The sequence below is a fragment of the Balaenoptera physalus genome (genome assembly GCF_965194825.1).
Source record: "Balaenoptera physalus genome assembly, chromosome: 11".
In the NCBI taxonomy this organism is placed as follows: Eukaryota; Metazoa; Chordata; class Mammalia; order Artiodactyla; family Balaenopteridae; genus Balaenoptera; species Balaenoptera physalus.
Window position 1 is genome coordinate 42,875,577 of NC_138896.1, and position 19,599 is coordinate 42,895,175.

Consider the following 19,599-nt stretch of genomic DNA (forward strand, 5'->3'; position numbering starts at 1 on the left):
GTAGTGTATTGTGTAGCCTCCATGTGTTTGTATTTTTTACAGATCTTTTCCTGTAATTGATATCTAGTCTCATAGCTTTGTAGTCGGAAAAGATACTTGATATGATTTCAATTTTCTTAAATTTACCAAGGCTTGATTTGTGACCCAAGATATGATCTATCCTGGAGAATGTTCCATGAGCACTTGAGAAAAATGTGTATTCTCTTGTTTTTGGGTGGAATGTCTTATAAATATCAATTAAGTCCATCTTGTTTAATGTATCATTTAAAGCTTGTGTTTCCTTATTTATTTTCATTTTGGATGATCTGTCCATTGGTGAAAGTGGGGTGTTAAAGTCCCCTACTATAATTGAGTTGCTGTCGATTTCCCCTTTTATGGCTGTTAGTATTTGCCTTATGTATTGAGGTGCTCCTATGTTGGGTGCATAAATATTTACAATTGTTATACCTTCCTCTTGGATCGATCCCTTGATCATTATATAGTGTCCTTCTTTGTCTCTTGTAATAGTCTTTATTTTAAAGTCTATTTTGTCTGATATGAGAATTGCTACTCCAGTTTTCTTTTGTTTTCCATTTGCATGGAATGTCTTTTTCCATCCCCTCACGTTCAGTCTCTCTGTGTCTCTAGGTCTGAAGTGGGTCTCCTGTAGACAGCATATATATGGGTCTTGTTTTTTTTTTTTTTTTTTTAATACAGGGGTGGTTAGTTTTTTTTTTTTTTTTAGAAATTTACGTTCATTTATTTATTTATTTATTTATTTATGACTGTGTTGAGTCTTCGTTTCTGTGCGAGGGCTTTCTCTAGTTGCGGCAAGTGGGGACCACTCTTCATCGCGGTGTGCGGACCTCTCACCATCGCGGCCTCTCTTGTTGCGGAGCACAGGCTCCAGACGCGCAGGCTCAGTAATTGTGGCTCACGGGCCCAGTTGCTCCGTGGCATGAGGGATCTTCCAGGACGAGGGCTCGAACCCGTGTCCCCTGCATTGGCAGGCAGATTCTCAACCACTGCGCCACCAGGGAAGCCCTGGGTCTTGTTTTTGTATCCATTCAGCCACTCTGTGTCTTTTGGTGGGAGCATTTAATCCATTTACATTTAAGGTAATTATTGATATGTATGTTCCTATTCCCATTTTCTTAAATGTTTTGGGTTTGTTATTGTAGGTGTTTTCCTTCTCTTGTGTTTCTTGCCTAGAGGAGTTCCTTTAGCATTTGTTGTAAAGCTGGTTTGGTGGTGCTGAACTCTCTCAGCTTTTGCTTGTCTGTAAAGGTTATAATTTCTCCATCAAATCTGAATGAGATCCTTGCCGGGTAGAGTAATCTTGGTTGTAGGTTTTTCTCCTTCATGACTTTAAGTGTATCCTGCCACTCCCTTCTGGCTTGCAGAGTTTCTGCTGAAAGATCAGCTGTTAACCTTATGGGGATTCCCTTGTGTGTTATTTGTTGTTTTTCCCTTGCTGCTTTTAATATGTTTTCTTTATATTTAATTTTTGATAGTTTGATTAATATGTGTCTTGGCATGTTTCTCCTTGCATTTATCCTGTATGGAACTCTCTGTGCTTCCAGGACTTGATTAAGTATTTCCTTTCCCATATTAGGGAAGTTTTCAACTATAATGTCTTCAAATATTTTCTCAGTCCCTTTCTTCTTCTCCTCTTCTTCTGGGACCCCTATAATTCGAATGTTGGTGCGTTTAATGTTGTCCCAGAGGTCTCTGAGACTGTCCTCAGTTCTTTTCATTCTTTTTTCTTTATTCTGCTCTGCGGTAGTTATTTCCACTATTTTATCTTCCAGGTCACTTATCCGTTCTTCTGCCTCAGTTATTCTGCTATGCTATTGATCCTGTCTAGAGTACTTTTAATTTCATTTATTGTGTTTTTCATCATTGCTTGGTTCCTCTTTAGTTCTTCTCCGTCCTTGTTAAATGTTTCTTGCATATTGTCTATTCTATTTCCAAGATTTTGGATCATCTTTACTATGATTATTCTGAATTCTTTTTCAGGTAGACTGCCTATTTCCTCTTCATTTGTTATGTCTGGTGTGTTTTGACCCTGCTCCTTCATCTGCTGTGTGTTTTTCTGTCTTCTCACTTTGCTTATCTTACTGTGTTTGGGGTCTCCTTTTCACAGGCTGCAGGTTCGTAGTTCCCGTTGTTTTTGGTATCTGTCCCAGTATCTAAGGTTGATTCAGTGGGTTGTGTAGGCTTCCTGGTGGAGGGGACTAGTGCCTGTGTTCTGGTGGGTGAGGCTGGATCTTGTCTTTCTGGTGGGCACGTCCACGTCTGGTGGTGTGTTTTGGGGTGTCTGTGGCCTTATTATTATTTTAGGCAGCCTCTCTGCTAATGGATTGGGTTGTTTTCCTGTCTTGCTAGTTGTTTGGCTTAGGGTGTCCAGCACTGTAGCTTGCTGGTCATTGAGTGAAGCTGGATCTTGATGTTGAGATGGAGATTTCTGAGAGATTTTTGCCGTTTGGTATTACGTGGAGCTGGGAGGTCTCTTGTGGACCAGTGTCCTGAAGTTGGCTCTCCCACCTCAGAGGCACAGCCCTGATGCCTGGCTGGAGCACCAAGAGCCTTTCATCCACATGGCTCAGAATAAAAGGGAGAAAAAATAGAAAGAAAGAAAGAAAGAGGATAAAATAAAATAAAATAAAACAAAATAAAGCTATTATAATAAAAATAAGAAAAAAATTATTAAGAAAAAATGTATTAAGAAAATTTTTTTTTAATTTTTTAAAATAAATTTATTAGTTTTTATAATAAAAAATAAAAAAGTATTAAGAAAAACATTTATTAAGAAAAAAATTTTTATTTTTTTAAAATAAAAAATATGGAAAAACTTAATAAGAAAAAATGTTTTTAATTTTTAAAAATAGAAAATAAGGAAAAAATTATTAAGAAAACATTTATTAAGAAAAAAAATTTTTTAAGTAAAAAAAAAAAAGACAGACAGACCAAACCCTAGGACAAATGGTGAAAGCTAAGCTATACAGACCAAATCTCACCCAGAAGCATACACATATACAGTCACAAAAAAAGGAAAAGTTGAAAAAGTAATATATCCTACTCCCAAAGTCCACCTCCTGAATTTGGGATGATTCGTTGTCTAGTCAGGTATTCAACAGATGCAGGTACATCAAGTTGTTTGTGGAGCTTTAATCCGCTGCTTCTGAGGCTGCTGGGAGAAATTTCCCTTTCTCTTCTTTGTTCGCACAGCTCCCGGGGTTCAGCTTTGGATTTGGACCCGCCTCTGCGTGTAGGTCACCTGAGGGTGTCTGTTCTTTGCTCACACAGGATGGGGTTAAAGGAGCAGCTGCTTCGGGTGCTGTGGCTCACTCAGGCCGGGGGGAGGGAGGGGTATGGGTGCGGGGCGAGCCTGTGGTGGCAGAGGCCGGCGTGACGTTGCACCAGCCCAAGGCACGCCGTGCGTTCTCCAGGGGAAGTTGTCCCTGGGTCACGGGCCCCTGGCAGTGGCAGGCTGCACAGGCTCCCAGGAGGGGCGGTGTGGATAGTGACCTGTGCTCGCACACAGGCTTCTTGGTGGCGGCAGCAGCAGCCTTAGCGTCGTCTCATGCCCGTCTCTGGGGTCCGCGCTCATAGCCGCGGCTCGCGGCTGTCTCTGGAGCTCGTTTAGGCGGCGCTCTGAATCCCCTCTCCTTGCGCACCGTGAAACAAAGAGGCAAGAAAAAGTCTCTTGCCTCTTTGGCAGCTGCAGACCTTTTCCCGGACTCCCTCCTGGCTAGCTGTGGTGTGCTAACCCCTTCAGGCTTTGTTCATGCAGCCAACCCCAGTCCTCTCCCTGGGATCCGACAGAAGCCGGAGCCTCAGCTCCCAACCCCTGCCGCCCCCCGCACCAGCGGGTGAGCAGACAAGCCTCTCGGGCTGGTGAGTGCTGCTCGGCGCCGAGCCTCTGTGCAGGAATCTCTCCGCTTTGCCCTCCGCACCCCTGTGGCTGCGCTCTCCTCCATAGTCCCAAAGCTTCCCCCCTATGCCACCCGCAGTCTCCGCCAGCGAAGGGGCTTCCTAGTGTGTGGAAATCTTTCCTCCTTCACAGCTCCCTCCCACTGGTGCAGGTCCCGTTCCTATTTTTTGTCTCTGTTATTTCTTTTTTCTTTTGCCCTACCCAAGTACGTGGGGAGTTTCTTGCCTTTTGGGAGGTCTGATGTCTTCTGCCAGCGTTCAGTGGGTATTCTATAGGAGCAGTTCCACGTGTAGATGTATTTCTAATGTATCTGTGGGAAGGAAGGTGATCTCCACGTCTTACTCCTCCACCATCTTGCCCAGCTCAAAAATCTATGAGTTTGTTTTTGAAGTATAATTGACCTACACTACTATGTTAGTTCCTGGTACACAGCATAGTGATTTGATATTTTTATACATTTCAAAATGATCACCATGATAAGTCTAGTTAACATCTGTCACCATACAAAGATGTTACATAGTTATTGGCTGTATTCCCCACACTGTACATTTCATATCTGTGACTCATTTATTTTTTAATTTAAAGTTTGTACCTCTTAATCCCCCTCATCTATGTCCCTCCCCTCAACCCTCTCCTCTCTGGCAACCACGTGTTTGTTCTCTGTATCTATGACTCTGTTTCTGTTTGGTTATGTTTGTTCATTTATTTTGTTTTTTGGAGTCCACATGTAAGTGATATCATATGGTATTTATCTTTATCTCTCTGACTTATTTCACTTAGCCTAATACCCTCTAGGTCCATCTATGTTATCATAAATGGCAAGATTTAATTATTTTTTTATGGCTGAGTAATATTCCATTGCACATGTATATCACACCTTCTGTTGATGGACATTTAGGTTGTTTCCATGTCTTGGCTATTGTAAATAGTGCTGCAAGGAACATAGGGATGCATATATCCTTCTGAGTTATTCTTTCTGTATTCTTTGGATAAATAACCAGGCGTGGATTTGTTAGATCATATGGTAGTTCTATTTTTAATTTTTTGAGGAGGCATTTGTCTAGAATGACAAATATATGACATACACATTACATAAATAATGTCAGTTTTGTAAAAATATGTAATACCAAGAAGAAAAGAAAATGTCATTGTCCCTGGCATAATTGTGAAATTGTTGCAATTTTTCCTTTCTTAGTCTTTTCTTTGTAATTTTTCCCCTGGAGGTAGAGAGAACGAGACAAATAATCGATCAATTTCTCTCTCTCTCTCTCCCTCTCCCCTCCCTATGTGTGTGTGTCTAATTATGAAAAATATTTTATACATTCTTTTCATGTCATAAGAATGTTGCTAACCACTTGTTTGTTTACTTTCTGATCCAGATACTAGAATTGAAAGAAATGCTCCTAAATTTTACTTAGGAAGTTTGATTTCAAAGTAAAAAAGAGTAATCTAACATAATGTCTAAAAAAACTGTGAGATGATCTTTTAACTGAATAATTAGCCTATCTGAGAAAGTGTGGTTGGGAATCTTTTCTAGATGCTCATGAAACTTTAATTTCTTTAATTTAATTTAATTTAATTTGAAACTAAATATGTCATTGACAGTGTTCTCTCCTATCATTTCATTAAATTCATGAGAGCGTTCTGCATACCCCTTTTCTACAATCCTCTCAGAGGACAGATTCCTTTGGTCTCCTTATCAATCGGCAGGCTTTCTGTTGCCTTTGATCAGCTCAATAATAAAAGCTTAAGTTTAGATTTCTTATTGAACTGCTTCACATTTTAATGATTTAGATAATTTTTTTCTTTATCTGAATGTTTTAATACTTATCCAGTGTACTTTTCTTTTGCCATTTGATCTATTTTCAAATATTAAGTCTCAAGAAACCTAAATTGCAGGCATATTTAATTTGTTTCAAAAATATTTCACTGGCCCAGGGCTTCCCTGGTGGCGCAGTGGTTGAGAATCTGCCTGCCAACGCAGGGGACACGAATTCGAGCTCTGGTCTGGGAAGATCCCACATGCCGTGGAGCAACTAGGCCCGTGAGCCACAACTACTGAGCCTGCGCGTCTGGAGCCCGTGCTCTGCAACAAGAGAGGCCGCGATAGTGAGAGGCCCGAGCATCGCGATGAAGAGTGGCCCCCACTTGCCGCAACTAGAGAAAGCCCTCACACAGAAACGAAGACCCAACACAGCCAAAAATAAATAATAAATAAATAATAAGTAAATTTAAAAATATATATATTTCACTGGCCCAGATTGAAACTCCAACTTGAATTTTGTTAGAATGGAAGTACCTTTTTAATATTATTTGTGTCCTTATATGTAAAAGATGAAATTATTTGGCCTTTGTAAATACTTAGAGTTTAAATGACTTTTCAAATGTCATTTTACAAATTTGGTATAATAACCAAATTTAATGTATTACTCCAAGAGAATTTTTGTATAGTTCTTCTCCTCTTTTGTCCTCATCTCATTCTATTCCTCTTCTTTAATCATTAATTTCCATTTTGCCAAAATCTATAGCTTTACCAGCTGCTTGAGGATATAGTTATATGAAACATATTTTATTTTTCAATAACATATTTATGTAGAATATTAATCAAGGGTGATATGTAAAGACATGGATCTTCCTTAATTTTACAGATAAACCAATTTGGTTTAGGTTAATAAAAATGTTTGGAATAAATGTGGCTATTTCAACTTTTGATAAAGACAGTTGCCTTTTGATAAAACCTCAAATTTCAGATATAAAATATGTAATAAAGTGAAACAGACTTTCAACCTAGAATTCTGACAAGTTCCTTCTTCTGAGCCTATATAAGAAAAATAAATAAATTATACTTTAGAATTTTCTCAGCAGAGAAAAGGAAGATTCTCACAATGAGATTTTTTTTTTTTAATAGTAATCTTTATTTATTTTTATATATTTTTTTGGCTGTGTTGGGTCTTCGTTTCTGTGCGAGGGCTTTCTCTAGTTGCAGCAAGCGAGGGCCACTCTTCATCGCAGTGCACGGGCCTCTTCACTATCGCAGCCTCTCTTGTTGCGGAGCGCAGGCTCAGCAGTTGTGGCTCACGAGCCTAGTTGCTCCACGGCATGTGAGATCCTCCCAGACCAGGGCTCGAACCCGTGTCCCCTGTGTTAGCAGGCAGATTCTCAGCCACTGCGCCACCAGGGAAGCCCTCACAATCGGATTTTAATCATATTAATGAAAACTTGAAAATGACATAGTTGCTAGTAAAATAGGAAATCTGTGTCTTGTTTCCGTAGCCCAACTGAAAAACATTTGCTGTTTTGTGTCTGTATATTGTTTATCTGAATAGAATGAGAATTATTAGGTGTTCAAAATACTTAAGAAAACTGGAGTGTGTTGGAGAGGGATTATTCAGCAAATATTCTAGGTAATGTGGTTAACGTTTTTCAATTTAGCTTGATGAGCCCCTGAAAATTAAATTATTTCCCCTGTCTCTTAGCTTTTAGAATGACTCTTCTCTACCACCAAAGGTATGTGGGCTTTCAACTTTCAGGCATCAAAGTGAAAAATAATACACAATTCTCAGAAGCTAGCGGTGAAAAAAATTATCCAAGAGAGAAAGAGAGTAGTAGAGTTAAATAAACAGAGGATTAGGTGCATATAACTTGACTATAAAGACATAGGAAAGACTTATACTAAATACAAAAATGCTACTGCAATATTTCATAACTTCTGTGTAACTCCTTGATACCTTGATATTCAACTTTCTTATTCAGATAGAAATTACTATTGAATAAATAGGACCTGTGGTATTTTTGCCATGTGGTATGTTTGATTTTTTATGTCAGGTTAATTAATTGTTGACATTAAAGTAACACAGTTATTGCTCAAGTAAAGAATGCAGCCTCTTAAAACATGAATAAAAAGTTTTGTTCTGTTTTGTTGTAATTGTTGTTTTAATTATTGGGGAATATTTGGTTAAGGCCAATGCTATAAATTAAGAAAATAATGGTTTGAAACATGTGAAACACTTTACTCATCTCTTTAAATTAGGGACTATAAAATTTTGCTCAAATATAACAGAATGTTTATTCTTCAAGCTCTGTTATCACCCACGTTTTTATTAATAGTAGCAACTATTCAGTGATCCTTTGCCATGTTCTTATACTGTGTAACATCCTATGCCATGGGCCACTTATTACAGACTTGATATACAGCATCTCAATTTTCCCAACATTCCTACAGAATAGGAGTTATTCACTTGATTTTATAGATGAGAAATTTGAGGCTCAAAAAGGTTATATTCTTCTCTTAGTCCACCTCACTAGAAAAATGACAGAATCAGAGAGATATGTAGGGACAGATATTTGTGGAAGTAAAGGAAACACTGAAGAGTGACTTAAGAAGAAGGAGTACAAAAATAAAGGGGAACTTTAGCAAGGATGATATCTGACCTAAAAAGATAAAAATAGAAAAGAGTGAGAAGAAGGAATATGATGGGTGGAGTGAAAGTTTAGATAGTTTCTTGATTACTTATCATCTTGCTTTGGAAACTTTCAAACGTACATAAAAGAAGAGAGAATATGATAATGATTCCTCATGTACCCACCACCCTGTTTCATTAATTATCAACTTGTGTTCAATTTTGTTTCCTCCGTATCCCCCACTGCTGCTGAATTAAGTTGAAGAAAATCACATGTAACAGATTATTTCATTTCATCTGTAATTGCTTCAATATAATTCTCTAAAAAATAAGGGCTTTTTAAAAAAAATAATCAAACCTAAAAAAAGCATTACTATTAAATACCTAGTCAGTATTGAAATTTCTGTTACCTAAATGTCTTTGACATTTGTTGAATGTTGATGGAAAATTTCTCAAAAACTTGCTAAAAAGTCAATTTCAAGTTTACATTAAAAAAAAAAAGTTCAGTTGGCCTCTCACTGTTATACTGCATAACTTTTATTTTCCTGTTAACTCTGTACTGTATTCCTCAGAGCAACTGTTCTGGACCTTCTTCATTCCCATGCAAGCCCACAGTCTGAGCGTTCACTAACCACAGCCCCAGAGGAAGGCTTTACCCCCAGCCATGAAGTGTATGCTGAGGGCATCCAGTGACAGTCACCTAATCTGTTTCCCTTTCCTCCTCTCACAATACCCTATACACCATCAAAATGTTTCTTGCAGTTAGTACTCATTCTCTTCTTCCCTGTAGTCTTAGCACATCCGTAGAACCTAATTCTAAGGCAAACTCTTCCTCCTCTGCTCATGCCATCCCATTCTGACTCCACCGAGATTGTATGCCATCAACTGTATTACCTCTTTCCTATTTTATTCCTTTGAGGTCCACCCAACTTTTCCTGTATGCCTAAAAACACTTAAGTTTCAATGGTTAATTTTAAAAAAGCATGGATGAAAGGATGGATGAATAGATAAATAGGTAGATAGGAAAAACATAGTACAACTTTTTAGCGTGGTGTTTATCACGTTGTTTTGAATTTCCTTATATACAAAATACTCCTTTCAAATTTTAAATTTTCTTACAATGGTACAATAATTTTCCATGTAATTTAGGTCTCTAATACCTGATGAGCCCTGACTAGCCTCTCTCTGTTGTCTTTCTCAAGCACTCAGCCACTGAGTCTTGTCAAGTCATCCTTTGCAGCTTTACCTCCCTTCCTTCTATTCCTGCTGCCTTCATTCACATTGGGATCTTACACATTTATGCTGCATTAAGATTGAAACCTCCTAACTCCTCTACTTGCTGGTAGGTGTTCCAGTTTCTCACTCATCCCATGCATACTAACATATTAATCTTCTTAAGTATTTTTCCAATTACATAATTCTTTGGTGAAAAGCTTTACATGCTTCCCCATTGTGCCTTGTGGAATCTGTAGTTAGCCTGGCGTGCAAGGGCTGCCCTCTACAATCTTGGCCAAATTGACCTTTCTAATCTTTCTAGCCTTATGGCTAACTCCTCCTCAGCAGATTTCCATGTCCCAACAAAATGGGTTCTAATGCTGTTCCTGGTGAGTATTCTTAATGCTTCAGATCCTGTTACCCAAACGTTTCCTCCCCTTTAAGTGCTACTCTACAATTTTCCCAACAAAACTAGTAATAGATTCTTATTCCTTTCTTCCCTCTTTGTCTTTCCACCTGCAGTGCCCTTCACTCCTTTCTTCCTGACAGACATCCCTTTATATTGGAAAAATTTAAATAAGATAATAGTTATTCCAAGCCAATGGATAGTTATGCTACAGATTAAAGGAGATCTCCTAAGAGTCTCAGGAAAACAAGTTACTTTGGTCAGTTTGCCAAGATCTAGATTCTGACACCTTGGCTTGGGGGCCCATGCTCAGGACTCTTGTCAGGCCAAGTTTCAGGAGAAGTCACTTTTAGGAAGTGCTGGGGAAATGAGAACTTGTAAGAGGGCTGAACTGTGAAATCAGTAAAAGGACTATGGCTCTTCTTGCTGTTTCTTTTAAGCCTGATCAGGATTTCAAAATATGCATTTTTGGAAGATGCAAACATTCAGTCCATAATACTGGTGTATAAGTACTTTCAATCATGTAACACAATGCAGAAAGGGAGGGAAATATCCATAATTATGCAACTCTTCTGAGTTGACAAACATATGTACTACTTCTACAGATTTATGTTGTAGCCATAACACAGCCCAAACATTCCCCCTTACATCTTCTATTGAATTTTAGTACAATACCCAGTATTTTTGTTTGTTTGTTTTTCACTTTCACCAGGTCGTGGTAGGTGAGATTTTTACAAGCTAAGTACAATGCATGTTTTAATCCAATTGTTGGGTAATTGGGAGTGAATGAATAGTTACTGAAACATAGAATTTTAGAACTTGGTACACACACGATCGTCTGTGATTTATTTAATATATAATAGAGGTCCGTGAGACTCAGAATCATTTCACGACTTTCCAAAGGTTACACAATTTATGGCAGACCAAACCAGTTGATATCAATTTAGCTACTAGTATAGATGCTTATATATGTGCAGAAATTATGGCATTCATAATGTAAAGCTGAAACTTACTAAACAATATTACAGTGCATACAATATATTATATATGAAATTTCACACAAAATGGATACTTTTATTTAAGCTGCAGAAGGATAAGGACCAAAAGCACTTATTCTTAATATTAGGCTCTCTTTTTTCTGAAATCCATTTAGCACATTGCTTTTAACAGGCATTACAGACTCAGAGATATATATTTCCTAAGTGATCATTTCCTTTGATTTCTATTACTCAATTCTTAAGGTTTTCTAGTTGTGTTGAATTTTATTATAGATATGGTTATTAAAAAGCTTTGTTGATTTTTTTTTTTTAATTTGTACTCCTTATTAGAGTTCCTTCTGTTGGAAAAAGGTAAATCCTCCTGTATATATGTAGGCAATTACCAAGGAAGTCCAAATCCTTTCAAATGGTGCTTAGTATTTTGAAGCATAAAAGGTATAATATTCACTTTTTCAATTTTGAGGGTATTACTGACAGTTCTGTGACTACAGATCATTAACCCAAGGTATACTTACATTTCTTTAAATATCTAGGTCATATAAAAACATATTGCTAATAGTGTTCTATCTTAATGGATTATAGTGGAAAAAACAGTATGGGTTTCAAAATTAAAATTCTGAAGATGGTGAGGCATATTTCTAAGGAAATGCAAGTAATTCAGTGTCAACATTGTGATGAACATTTTCTATCAAATCTATCATGCTTTTCATTTTTCTTGTCATTGGTTTCTACCTCACATTCTAAAAACTATTTCACTGCACTTATAACATTATCATAAAAAGAGGGCTTCATGTTCCTCTTTAGTCAATATGATTCATTAGAGTTTAGATATTTTCAATATGAATGTTGCTATCAGATACATTTTCCCAAGATACTATTTTGTGCACATATTTTCCTCTTCAGGATTTATATTGCTCTCAAGATCAAATCTAAACATGTGTCAGATTTTCAAGATCCTTCATAGCAGTTATGCAGATAAACCCTAAGTAAATTTGTTCCATATTCATAAGTGTGATAATCTTTGTGTTTAACTTTAGGTTAATTCAATAAACATTTATTAAAATATTACTGTTACCATCATTCTAATTTTTGCCTCTATTTCTATAATGCTAGTCTTCCAGCTTGGATGACTAAAAATAATCTTTATTCATTATTTAAGGCTTATTCATGAAGCCCTGGTAGTGTATTTCATTCTACTGGGTACCCACCCTAACAACCTTGTACAATTAGAGCTTTTTCTCCCCTTTCTCTGAATTACATAACAACTCATTATTTACTTTCCTAAATGGGCTTAAATTGTATCATGAAGTTATCATAAATTTATTGTCATTGTTTATATTATTTTAATTCAGTATGTCTAGGTCACTTCAGGAAAATTTACTACTCTGAGAAAAATAAGTGGAAACTCATATCCTTGAATCAGTTTCTCTGAAACTACTAAAAGATGCAAAGTTTCACTCAAATCTTAAAAGTCACTCAGAATATCTTCCTGAAAGTTTTCTAAGTCTCATGTTGCTGATGAATGCATTTGCTTGTTTACTTTTTCAATTTATCAAACAAGAATAAAACAGTAATTAATGAAGAAGCAAGAGAAGAAGTTTAAAATTATATAACATGGTAGTTTAATGAATACCATTTAATGCAACTGGTTTCTGTATTGACTTATGAAATCAATTAATGTACGTTTTGAAAAGCCTTGTACTAATCAGGTATATCATTTTTATTTCATTATATATAGTCATTGTGGCTATTTCTACAGCACAGTGTGATTTAGTTAACTAGCTGGGAGTGTAACACCTTCAGATCAGGTTTGGCATACCTCATTTCTAATTATCATTCCTTTCCATGAATGTAACCCACCATTAAATTTAAAAAAAAAAAAGGCTACATTTTATTTTGCCTTTCTTGGCACAGCTGAAATTTTCTGTAGACTTTATATAAGTTTTCAAGATATCTACTGGGTGCTGGGAACCATAAATCCTGATAAGGTACCTGACTCCATTGACATCACATAAACTTGTCAAAGATGTGTAATCTGGTCTCCTGGATCCTGATGCATTGTGTTATCTGTCATGCAAGAGAGACTGTCATTTGTTCTACCTTTTATGTGCTAGAATATTCCATTGGCTGAGTGACTTCAATTACTTTTTACAAACAAAACCCTTTATTTATCTGGTCATGAGTTTTTGTTCATTTCCAAAGTCTCAAGTAATTTGTTACAGGAGACTATCAGACAAATTAAAAATAAATTCTTTAGATATACTGATTAATTTTTTACAAAGAATACCATGTAGTATAAGAATGTTTCTTTATTTTAAAAAATTCCTTTCTAGTTAAAAAAAAAAAATTAGTGCTAGACTGCTCCAGACATATGTTTTTTAAAGTTATTTTGTAAAATAAATTTATAAAATGGACATTTTCATTTCTTTATCTCAATGTCCATACACCATCACATCACTCATTATTGTATATAAATGCATTCATTAATAATTGTGGATGTGATTGAAGGTTTTTTGCATGTTTGATTTTATAGAGAATATGCACAAGACACAGGTGAGGCTGTTCTCACTAGCTTCTCCTTTCTCCTGACACCTCATACCATTTATAAATAAGGAAACGATCACATGAGGCCATTAGAGTGATTGAAATTGTTCTTCCTAAAGAAAATCTGATTGAAGTATGTTTCACTGGTAGTTTAAAGAATGTCATCATCTTGTATAATTTGAACATGGCCCAGTATTTTGTTCTAACATCTTATTGGATTAAATCATATATTATCCATGACCTTCTTCATGTTCTAACCTACTTGCAATATATCCAGTACATTATCCTAGCTATTGTTGCCGTGTGTCTATTCCCAGGACATTTCTTCCCTTCTCATTTCTTGAAAATTTTTGTTCCTTGGTGAGAGAGAATAGCTCTCAACCACATTGACTGGTCTGATTTTAAATTTATGACTTGGTGGGTCCTTAATGCCACCCTGCAGTCACACTATATTCTGTAGTCTGTTCCCTCTTCTACCCTCCTAGCTGACTACTTAACCCCCTTTCCTCATACCGCTAACGTGGCTTCCATAATCCAAGGTCTTCTCAGTTGAAGACCTTGCCTCCCATTTCACTGAGAAAGTGGCATTATTCAGAGGAGAACGTCCATAGCCCCTCCACCACATCTGTACTTCCACCAGCACCTGCACCTTGTACCTGGCCTTCTGGCTTGGTAGTACAATGATCTTTTGCAGATCTTTATTCCCTGTGCTCTAATTATTTTTTGCACTAGATCCTTTTTTGTATTGCCTGCTCAAAGGCCTTCCTCCAGAAATCCCTTGTTTCCCCATCCCACCTCCCACCATCTCTTGCATCACTGATTTTCACTCTTTACTGGAGCATTTCATTAGCACACAGACCTGCTGTTATTTCTCTCACCTTAAAACAAAACAAAAAATACAACTTCTCTTGACCCAGCTTTACCCACAGCTACTGCTCTATTTTTCTGCATCTCATTGTAGCCAGATTACTCAAAAAGAGTTACCTATACCTGCTACTTTCAGTATCTGTCCTCTCAAACCCTATTAAACCCCTCCCAAGAAAGCTTTTTCTCTCACCACTCCACTAAAACTACACTGTGAAGTCATCAATAACCTGTATATTACTAAATCCAATGAATGCTTAATCCTCATGTTACTTGGCCTTGCAGTAGGGTATGACACTCTTGAGGACACCCTTCTTCTTGATATCCTGTCTTAACTTGCCTCTCAGGATGCCCCTTCTTTTAGTCTTCCTTTGCTAGCCCCTCTTGTACTAGATCTCCTAACTATTCATCCAGTCTCCCTGGATGACTTGGATTTAATTGTCATCTCTACACTACAACACCCAGTTGACAGCTCTGGCCTAGACCTCCCTACTCAGTATTCCACTTGAATATCCAAGTCCCTCAAACTTAACTTGCCTTTTCAGTCTTTTACCTAAAATTTAGTGTAGCTGTACCCTCCCCTATATCAGTTGATGACAACTCTGTCCTTCAGGTTGGTGAGCTGAAAAATCTTACAGTCATCCTCTTTTTCCCCCTCTTTCTCCCACATCCTATATTCAGTCCATCTAGAAGTCCTTTTGGCTCAAAATATCCAGTGCTGACCATTTCTCCTCATCACTGATAGTGGCTGGTACCAGCACCGTCTGGTCCTGGCCACCATCACCTCCCACTGGAATTGCTCCAATAGTTCTAACTGGCCTCCCTGTTTCCACCCTGCCTTCCAGCCTTAAAGTCTGTTCTTAACACAGTAGCCTGAACAATCCTTTTCTAACATAAATGAGACCATATTATTACTTCAATAATAACCGTCAACAGCTTACACTCTTATTCAGGAAAAACCACTGAAGGCTTTATAATGCCTTCAAGGCGTTGTGATTAGTTTCTCCCTTTCTTGTTTTATTTCTGCCCTTTCAGTTTCTTGAACCTGATATAGGACCTTTGCATTGCTGGGTCCCCCTGCCTGGGACACGCTTCCTCAGGATATCCATCTTAAGGACTTCCTCAGAGGACATTATCTCAGAAAGGCTTACCCCGAAAGCCCCATACCCCTACTTCTCAATTTCCAGGGAACTGTGATTCCCCCTTATCCTGCTCTAATTTTTTCCCAATAAACATCATCTTATAGTTTATCACATAATTTACCTCTTCTCTGTATTGCTTGTGGTTTCTTCCCCCACTTTGTAAGCTTCACAAAGGGCAGGGATTCTGTCCTTCTCATCTGGCATATAGTCAGTAGAATGATTTCCCTTTCTTTCAGCATCATTTCACTCCCGCTGCTTCTCGAAGGCAATAATGGTTCTGTTTCCAACAGTTAACTTGGACTCTCTCCATTTTAGGGGCCTGTTCCTTAGGATATTTCTCTCTGCATTTACCTTTTTAATCGTATCTTTTGTCCATTTTGTTTTCTTTTACTTGTTCTGTCTGCTAAGCTAATTTTAAGCATATGTATTTAATTTTCTGGTCTTCAAGTCTTCTTATACCCTTTCTTATCTTTGGTCCTTTCTTAGCTATATTTCAACTTCTAGAAGATTTTTTTTCTCTGTCCTAGTTCTCCAAGACTTTTACTCTTATCAACAAGTTACAGAAATCTTGCTTTTCCCTGGAAATATTTCCCATGAAAACTGTAGCACCAATTTCTACCCTCTATCTACCTGTCCCCTCCATTCACCCTACAGGCAACCTTGATTGCTATGATTTGGATCTGCCCTTCACTCAACATTCTACTGAAATGAAGATTCCCTTTGACTTAAAGCTAGTATGAAATTACTTAGTGTTACAAATATGTATATAGTTTGTTTATTTTCAATATACTTTTCTATCTTCTATTTTAGAAAACTGCACAAATATTTGTGTATACATTTATATATATATATATATATATATATATATTATGCATTGAACTATTTTCTGTTTTGTCTAATTTTTTCTGAAAGCAAGCAATTTCTAGGTCTTTCTCTATTGGGTACCTAAAATTGTTTCATTTTCTTATCTTTAATAGGTCATTGCTTTAGTGATGGATATATTTACAGACGTGGACATTTTCAAAGAAATAGTGGAGGCATCAACTCGAAGGATATCTGTGTACATTCTGCTTGATGAGTCAAACTTTAATCATTTCCTATGTATGACCGAGAAACAGGGCTGTCAAGTTCAACGTCTCAGAGTAAGTATTTTATGCTTTGTTTTGTTTTCTTCAACTATTTTATCTTTATCTCAGTCATTGAATGTAAGGCATGTTAAGTTATATTACTCTAAATGTACACCATATATTTAAGGTCGTGACCACAGAAGGGGTCCTTTGTACTTTTCAGACTGTGACTTCACCATCTTCGTGATGGTTTTATAGGATGCTTTTCTTGATGGTGGGACACTTAAGCTTCTGAGTTAACTTTGCTGCCAGTCATAATTAATTTACAACCTTGAAACGACTGGCTTGAGTGATTCTTTCATTCAGCAGATATTACTTGTCACAGTCATTTAGCATAGTGTTTTCAGCGATGTTTGACTTATTAAAAGACAGGTGGATTTTAATCTTAGTTATTTTGTTATCATGCTACTATAACCTGAGAAGGGCTCTTGCAGTAGGACCCTAAGTGACTTATAGAACCATCCTGTGCAAATGATATAAGTTATGTTAAAATATATTATTTTAAGTGACCATTTTCCTTGAGTACTTCTTTTTTGGGTGGTGTTTTAAAATGTGCTTTTCACTATTTTTGTTGTTGTTGTTATATGTTTTAAAAAATTATTTCATGTGTACTTTTTTGGTTACTAAGTTTTTATGATGACATATTTTACTTTTCAAAATATCCCCTTTCTAGCCATAATTTTTACTTTATATTTACATGCAATTCTAGAATATCCGAGTGCGGACAGTAAAAGGCCAAGATTATCTTTCCAAAACAGGAGCAAAATTTCATGGAAAAATGGAACAGAAATTTTTGTTAATTGACTGCCAGAAAGTTATGTATGGTTCCTACAGGTAAGATCATTGTGTTTACTTCCAGTATTATCAATCATTTATAGAATTTATGAGTTTCAAGTTTTAATGTAATCTGTTTAGTTATTTCTTAAAAATAAAAGAAGAACCCTTGCATGAAAAGCTTGGAAACTTGAATTTCAGTTCTGGCTGTGAAGTAGTTGTGCAAGTCACATAACTTCCTTGGGCTTCAAGTTCTTCTTCCCCAAAATGAGAGAGTTGACTAATATCTCAGGTTTCCTAAAGCTCTATAATGCTAAAAGTGTTTTTGTTCCTTATGAAAACAGTATGAAGCATAATAATTGTTCATAAAAATAGAAGCTGTGTATCACCTTGAAGAACCTGCCTAATGGATTGCTCTTATTTTAGTATTATTGAGACTCTGATGATTATCATGTTGTCATCATAGGACTACTGAAAAATCATTGAAGAGTCTGGCTGTTAAAATGCCATGGTAGACACTAGGCAAGGTTTTTCAGCCCCAGATCTACTCTCTGGCATCTTTCTAGGGTACCACTGGTGGAATATATCTACTTCTGTTCTAGCTTGGCTCTTATGTTTCATTCCCAGTCCTTACAACTTCTCTGTAAGGCAGTTGTTTTTATCTACATTTTATAAATGATGAAACAGAAGTTCTAGAAGGTTCAGTGACTTGCCCAAAACATCACAGCTAAGGGCCAAAAGACAGTTCAGGTCTGGCCACCCAGTCTAGGTCCAGCTGACTCCAGAGTAAAAGTGCTGCCTTCAAACTCCCTTATAAATTCCAGGCGTTGGTCCTGAATGGGATACACAGTAAGGCTATATCAATAGGCAGATAAAAACACCAAAAACACATGAACTCCTAGGTCACTCAATACTAAAGACTGCAGGAAGAAACCAGGAGAGCTGTGGATGTCAACAGGACAATGTGAGGGCAAATTTTGCCTCTTCTCTTAAGAACTTAAAAAGTCCACAAGAAGGAGGCAACACATTGAATGGGGTGGCCATGGACAAGTTACTTAACTTGGTTGCCCTTTAGTCTCCTCCTCTCTAAAAGGAGGATAATAATAGAACCTACCTTGTTTCGTGAGAATTAAATGAGTTAATTCATCCAAAGCCCCTAATGTCAGCTGCTATTTTAGGCCTGTTTTAACTGTTAATATTTGCTAAATTTCTCTTTGAGCTCAGGGACCCTATATTGAAAATCCTCTTTGGAATTTTAAAGGAAAATGTGTTAAGAGCAGAAATTACAACTAGTGCTTGAAATTAATGAATTCTTTTAAAGACTCATTATTTGTGTTTCTATTTAGTCAAACCCACTTGTTTTTAGAGGGGTTTTAATTGAAATTTTAATTAAAATGGGAGTTCACTTGACTTATAGAATGGTGTTTATTAATCTCATCATAATGAGTACTTTCTATTTTTATTATTTAACTTGACTTTGAAGATTATCTTCAACAATAAATTCACATCAACTTTGTCTTACTAGGTATTAACAGGTGATATCTGTTGAGATGACTGTAACTGAGCTACTTTAAAATTGGTGTTGGAAAAAACAAACAAACAGCAACAGAAACTCTTTATCTTATCTATATCATAAGCCAGAGGCAAAATTTAAGTTACTGTTTGTGTAAGTGAATATGGAATACATAGGATCACAGATTATTAAAATTCATCAAAACAATTATCTAACAACTCTACTCTCTTTATTATTTCATGTTAATTTTAAGTATACTTCTTTTAAAAAAATTGATGGTTTTCAGTCATTTTTGCTTTTTTCTGACTAATAATTATGGATTTTTCCTATTGTTACCAAATGTAAGAGGATCTGGTGGAACTGTTATGAACCAGTCTTTGTAGAAACTGGTTAAAACTGTACTCCCTTTTGGGTAAAGGAGTTTTGGCCTTCATCTCTCCTGTTCTAGTATTGCCATTGTTTTCCTTGTAGGCAAATTCAGAATGCCTTCTTCTTTAATTCAAATTTCTTAGCCACAAAACTTCTTGAAATGCTAAATGCCCATCATTTCTAGAGAGGTTTGGCATCTGTAGTCACCACGTCACACAGTGTGTGACAGCTCACATGTCACAAGGACAGTTTTATCAGGAAAACACAACAGGTGTTTTGCTACATCATGATTCTAACAATGAGGAGATAAAACACATATACTTTTTTTTGA

General features: G+C 36.7%; 1 protein-coding gene across 2 annotated transcripts in view; it reads left to right on the forward strand.

Annotated features, from left to right (window-relative positions):
• FAM83B (family with sequence similarity 83 member B) overlaps window positions 1-19,599 on the forward strand; it is an 82,736-nt gene that overhangs the window by 58,777 nt on the left and 4,360 nt on the right. For both annotated transcript variants that reach the window (XM_082414294.1, XM_082414293.1), the window contains exons 3-4: window positions 16,463-16,627; window positions 17,322-17,446. In XM_082414294.1, the coding sequence (XP_082270420.1) occupies window positions 16,463-16,627; window positions 17,322-17,446 (290 nt within the window). The remainder of the gene's footprint in view (window positions 1-16,462; window positions 16,628-17,321; window positions 17,447-19,599) is intronic.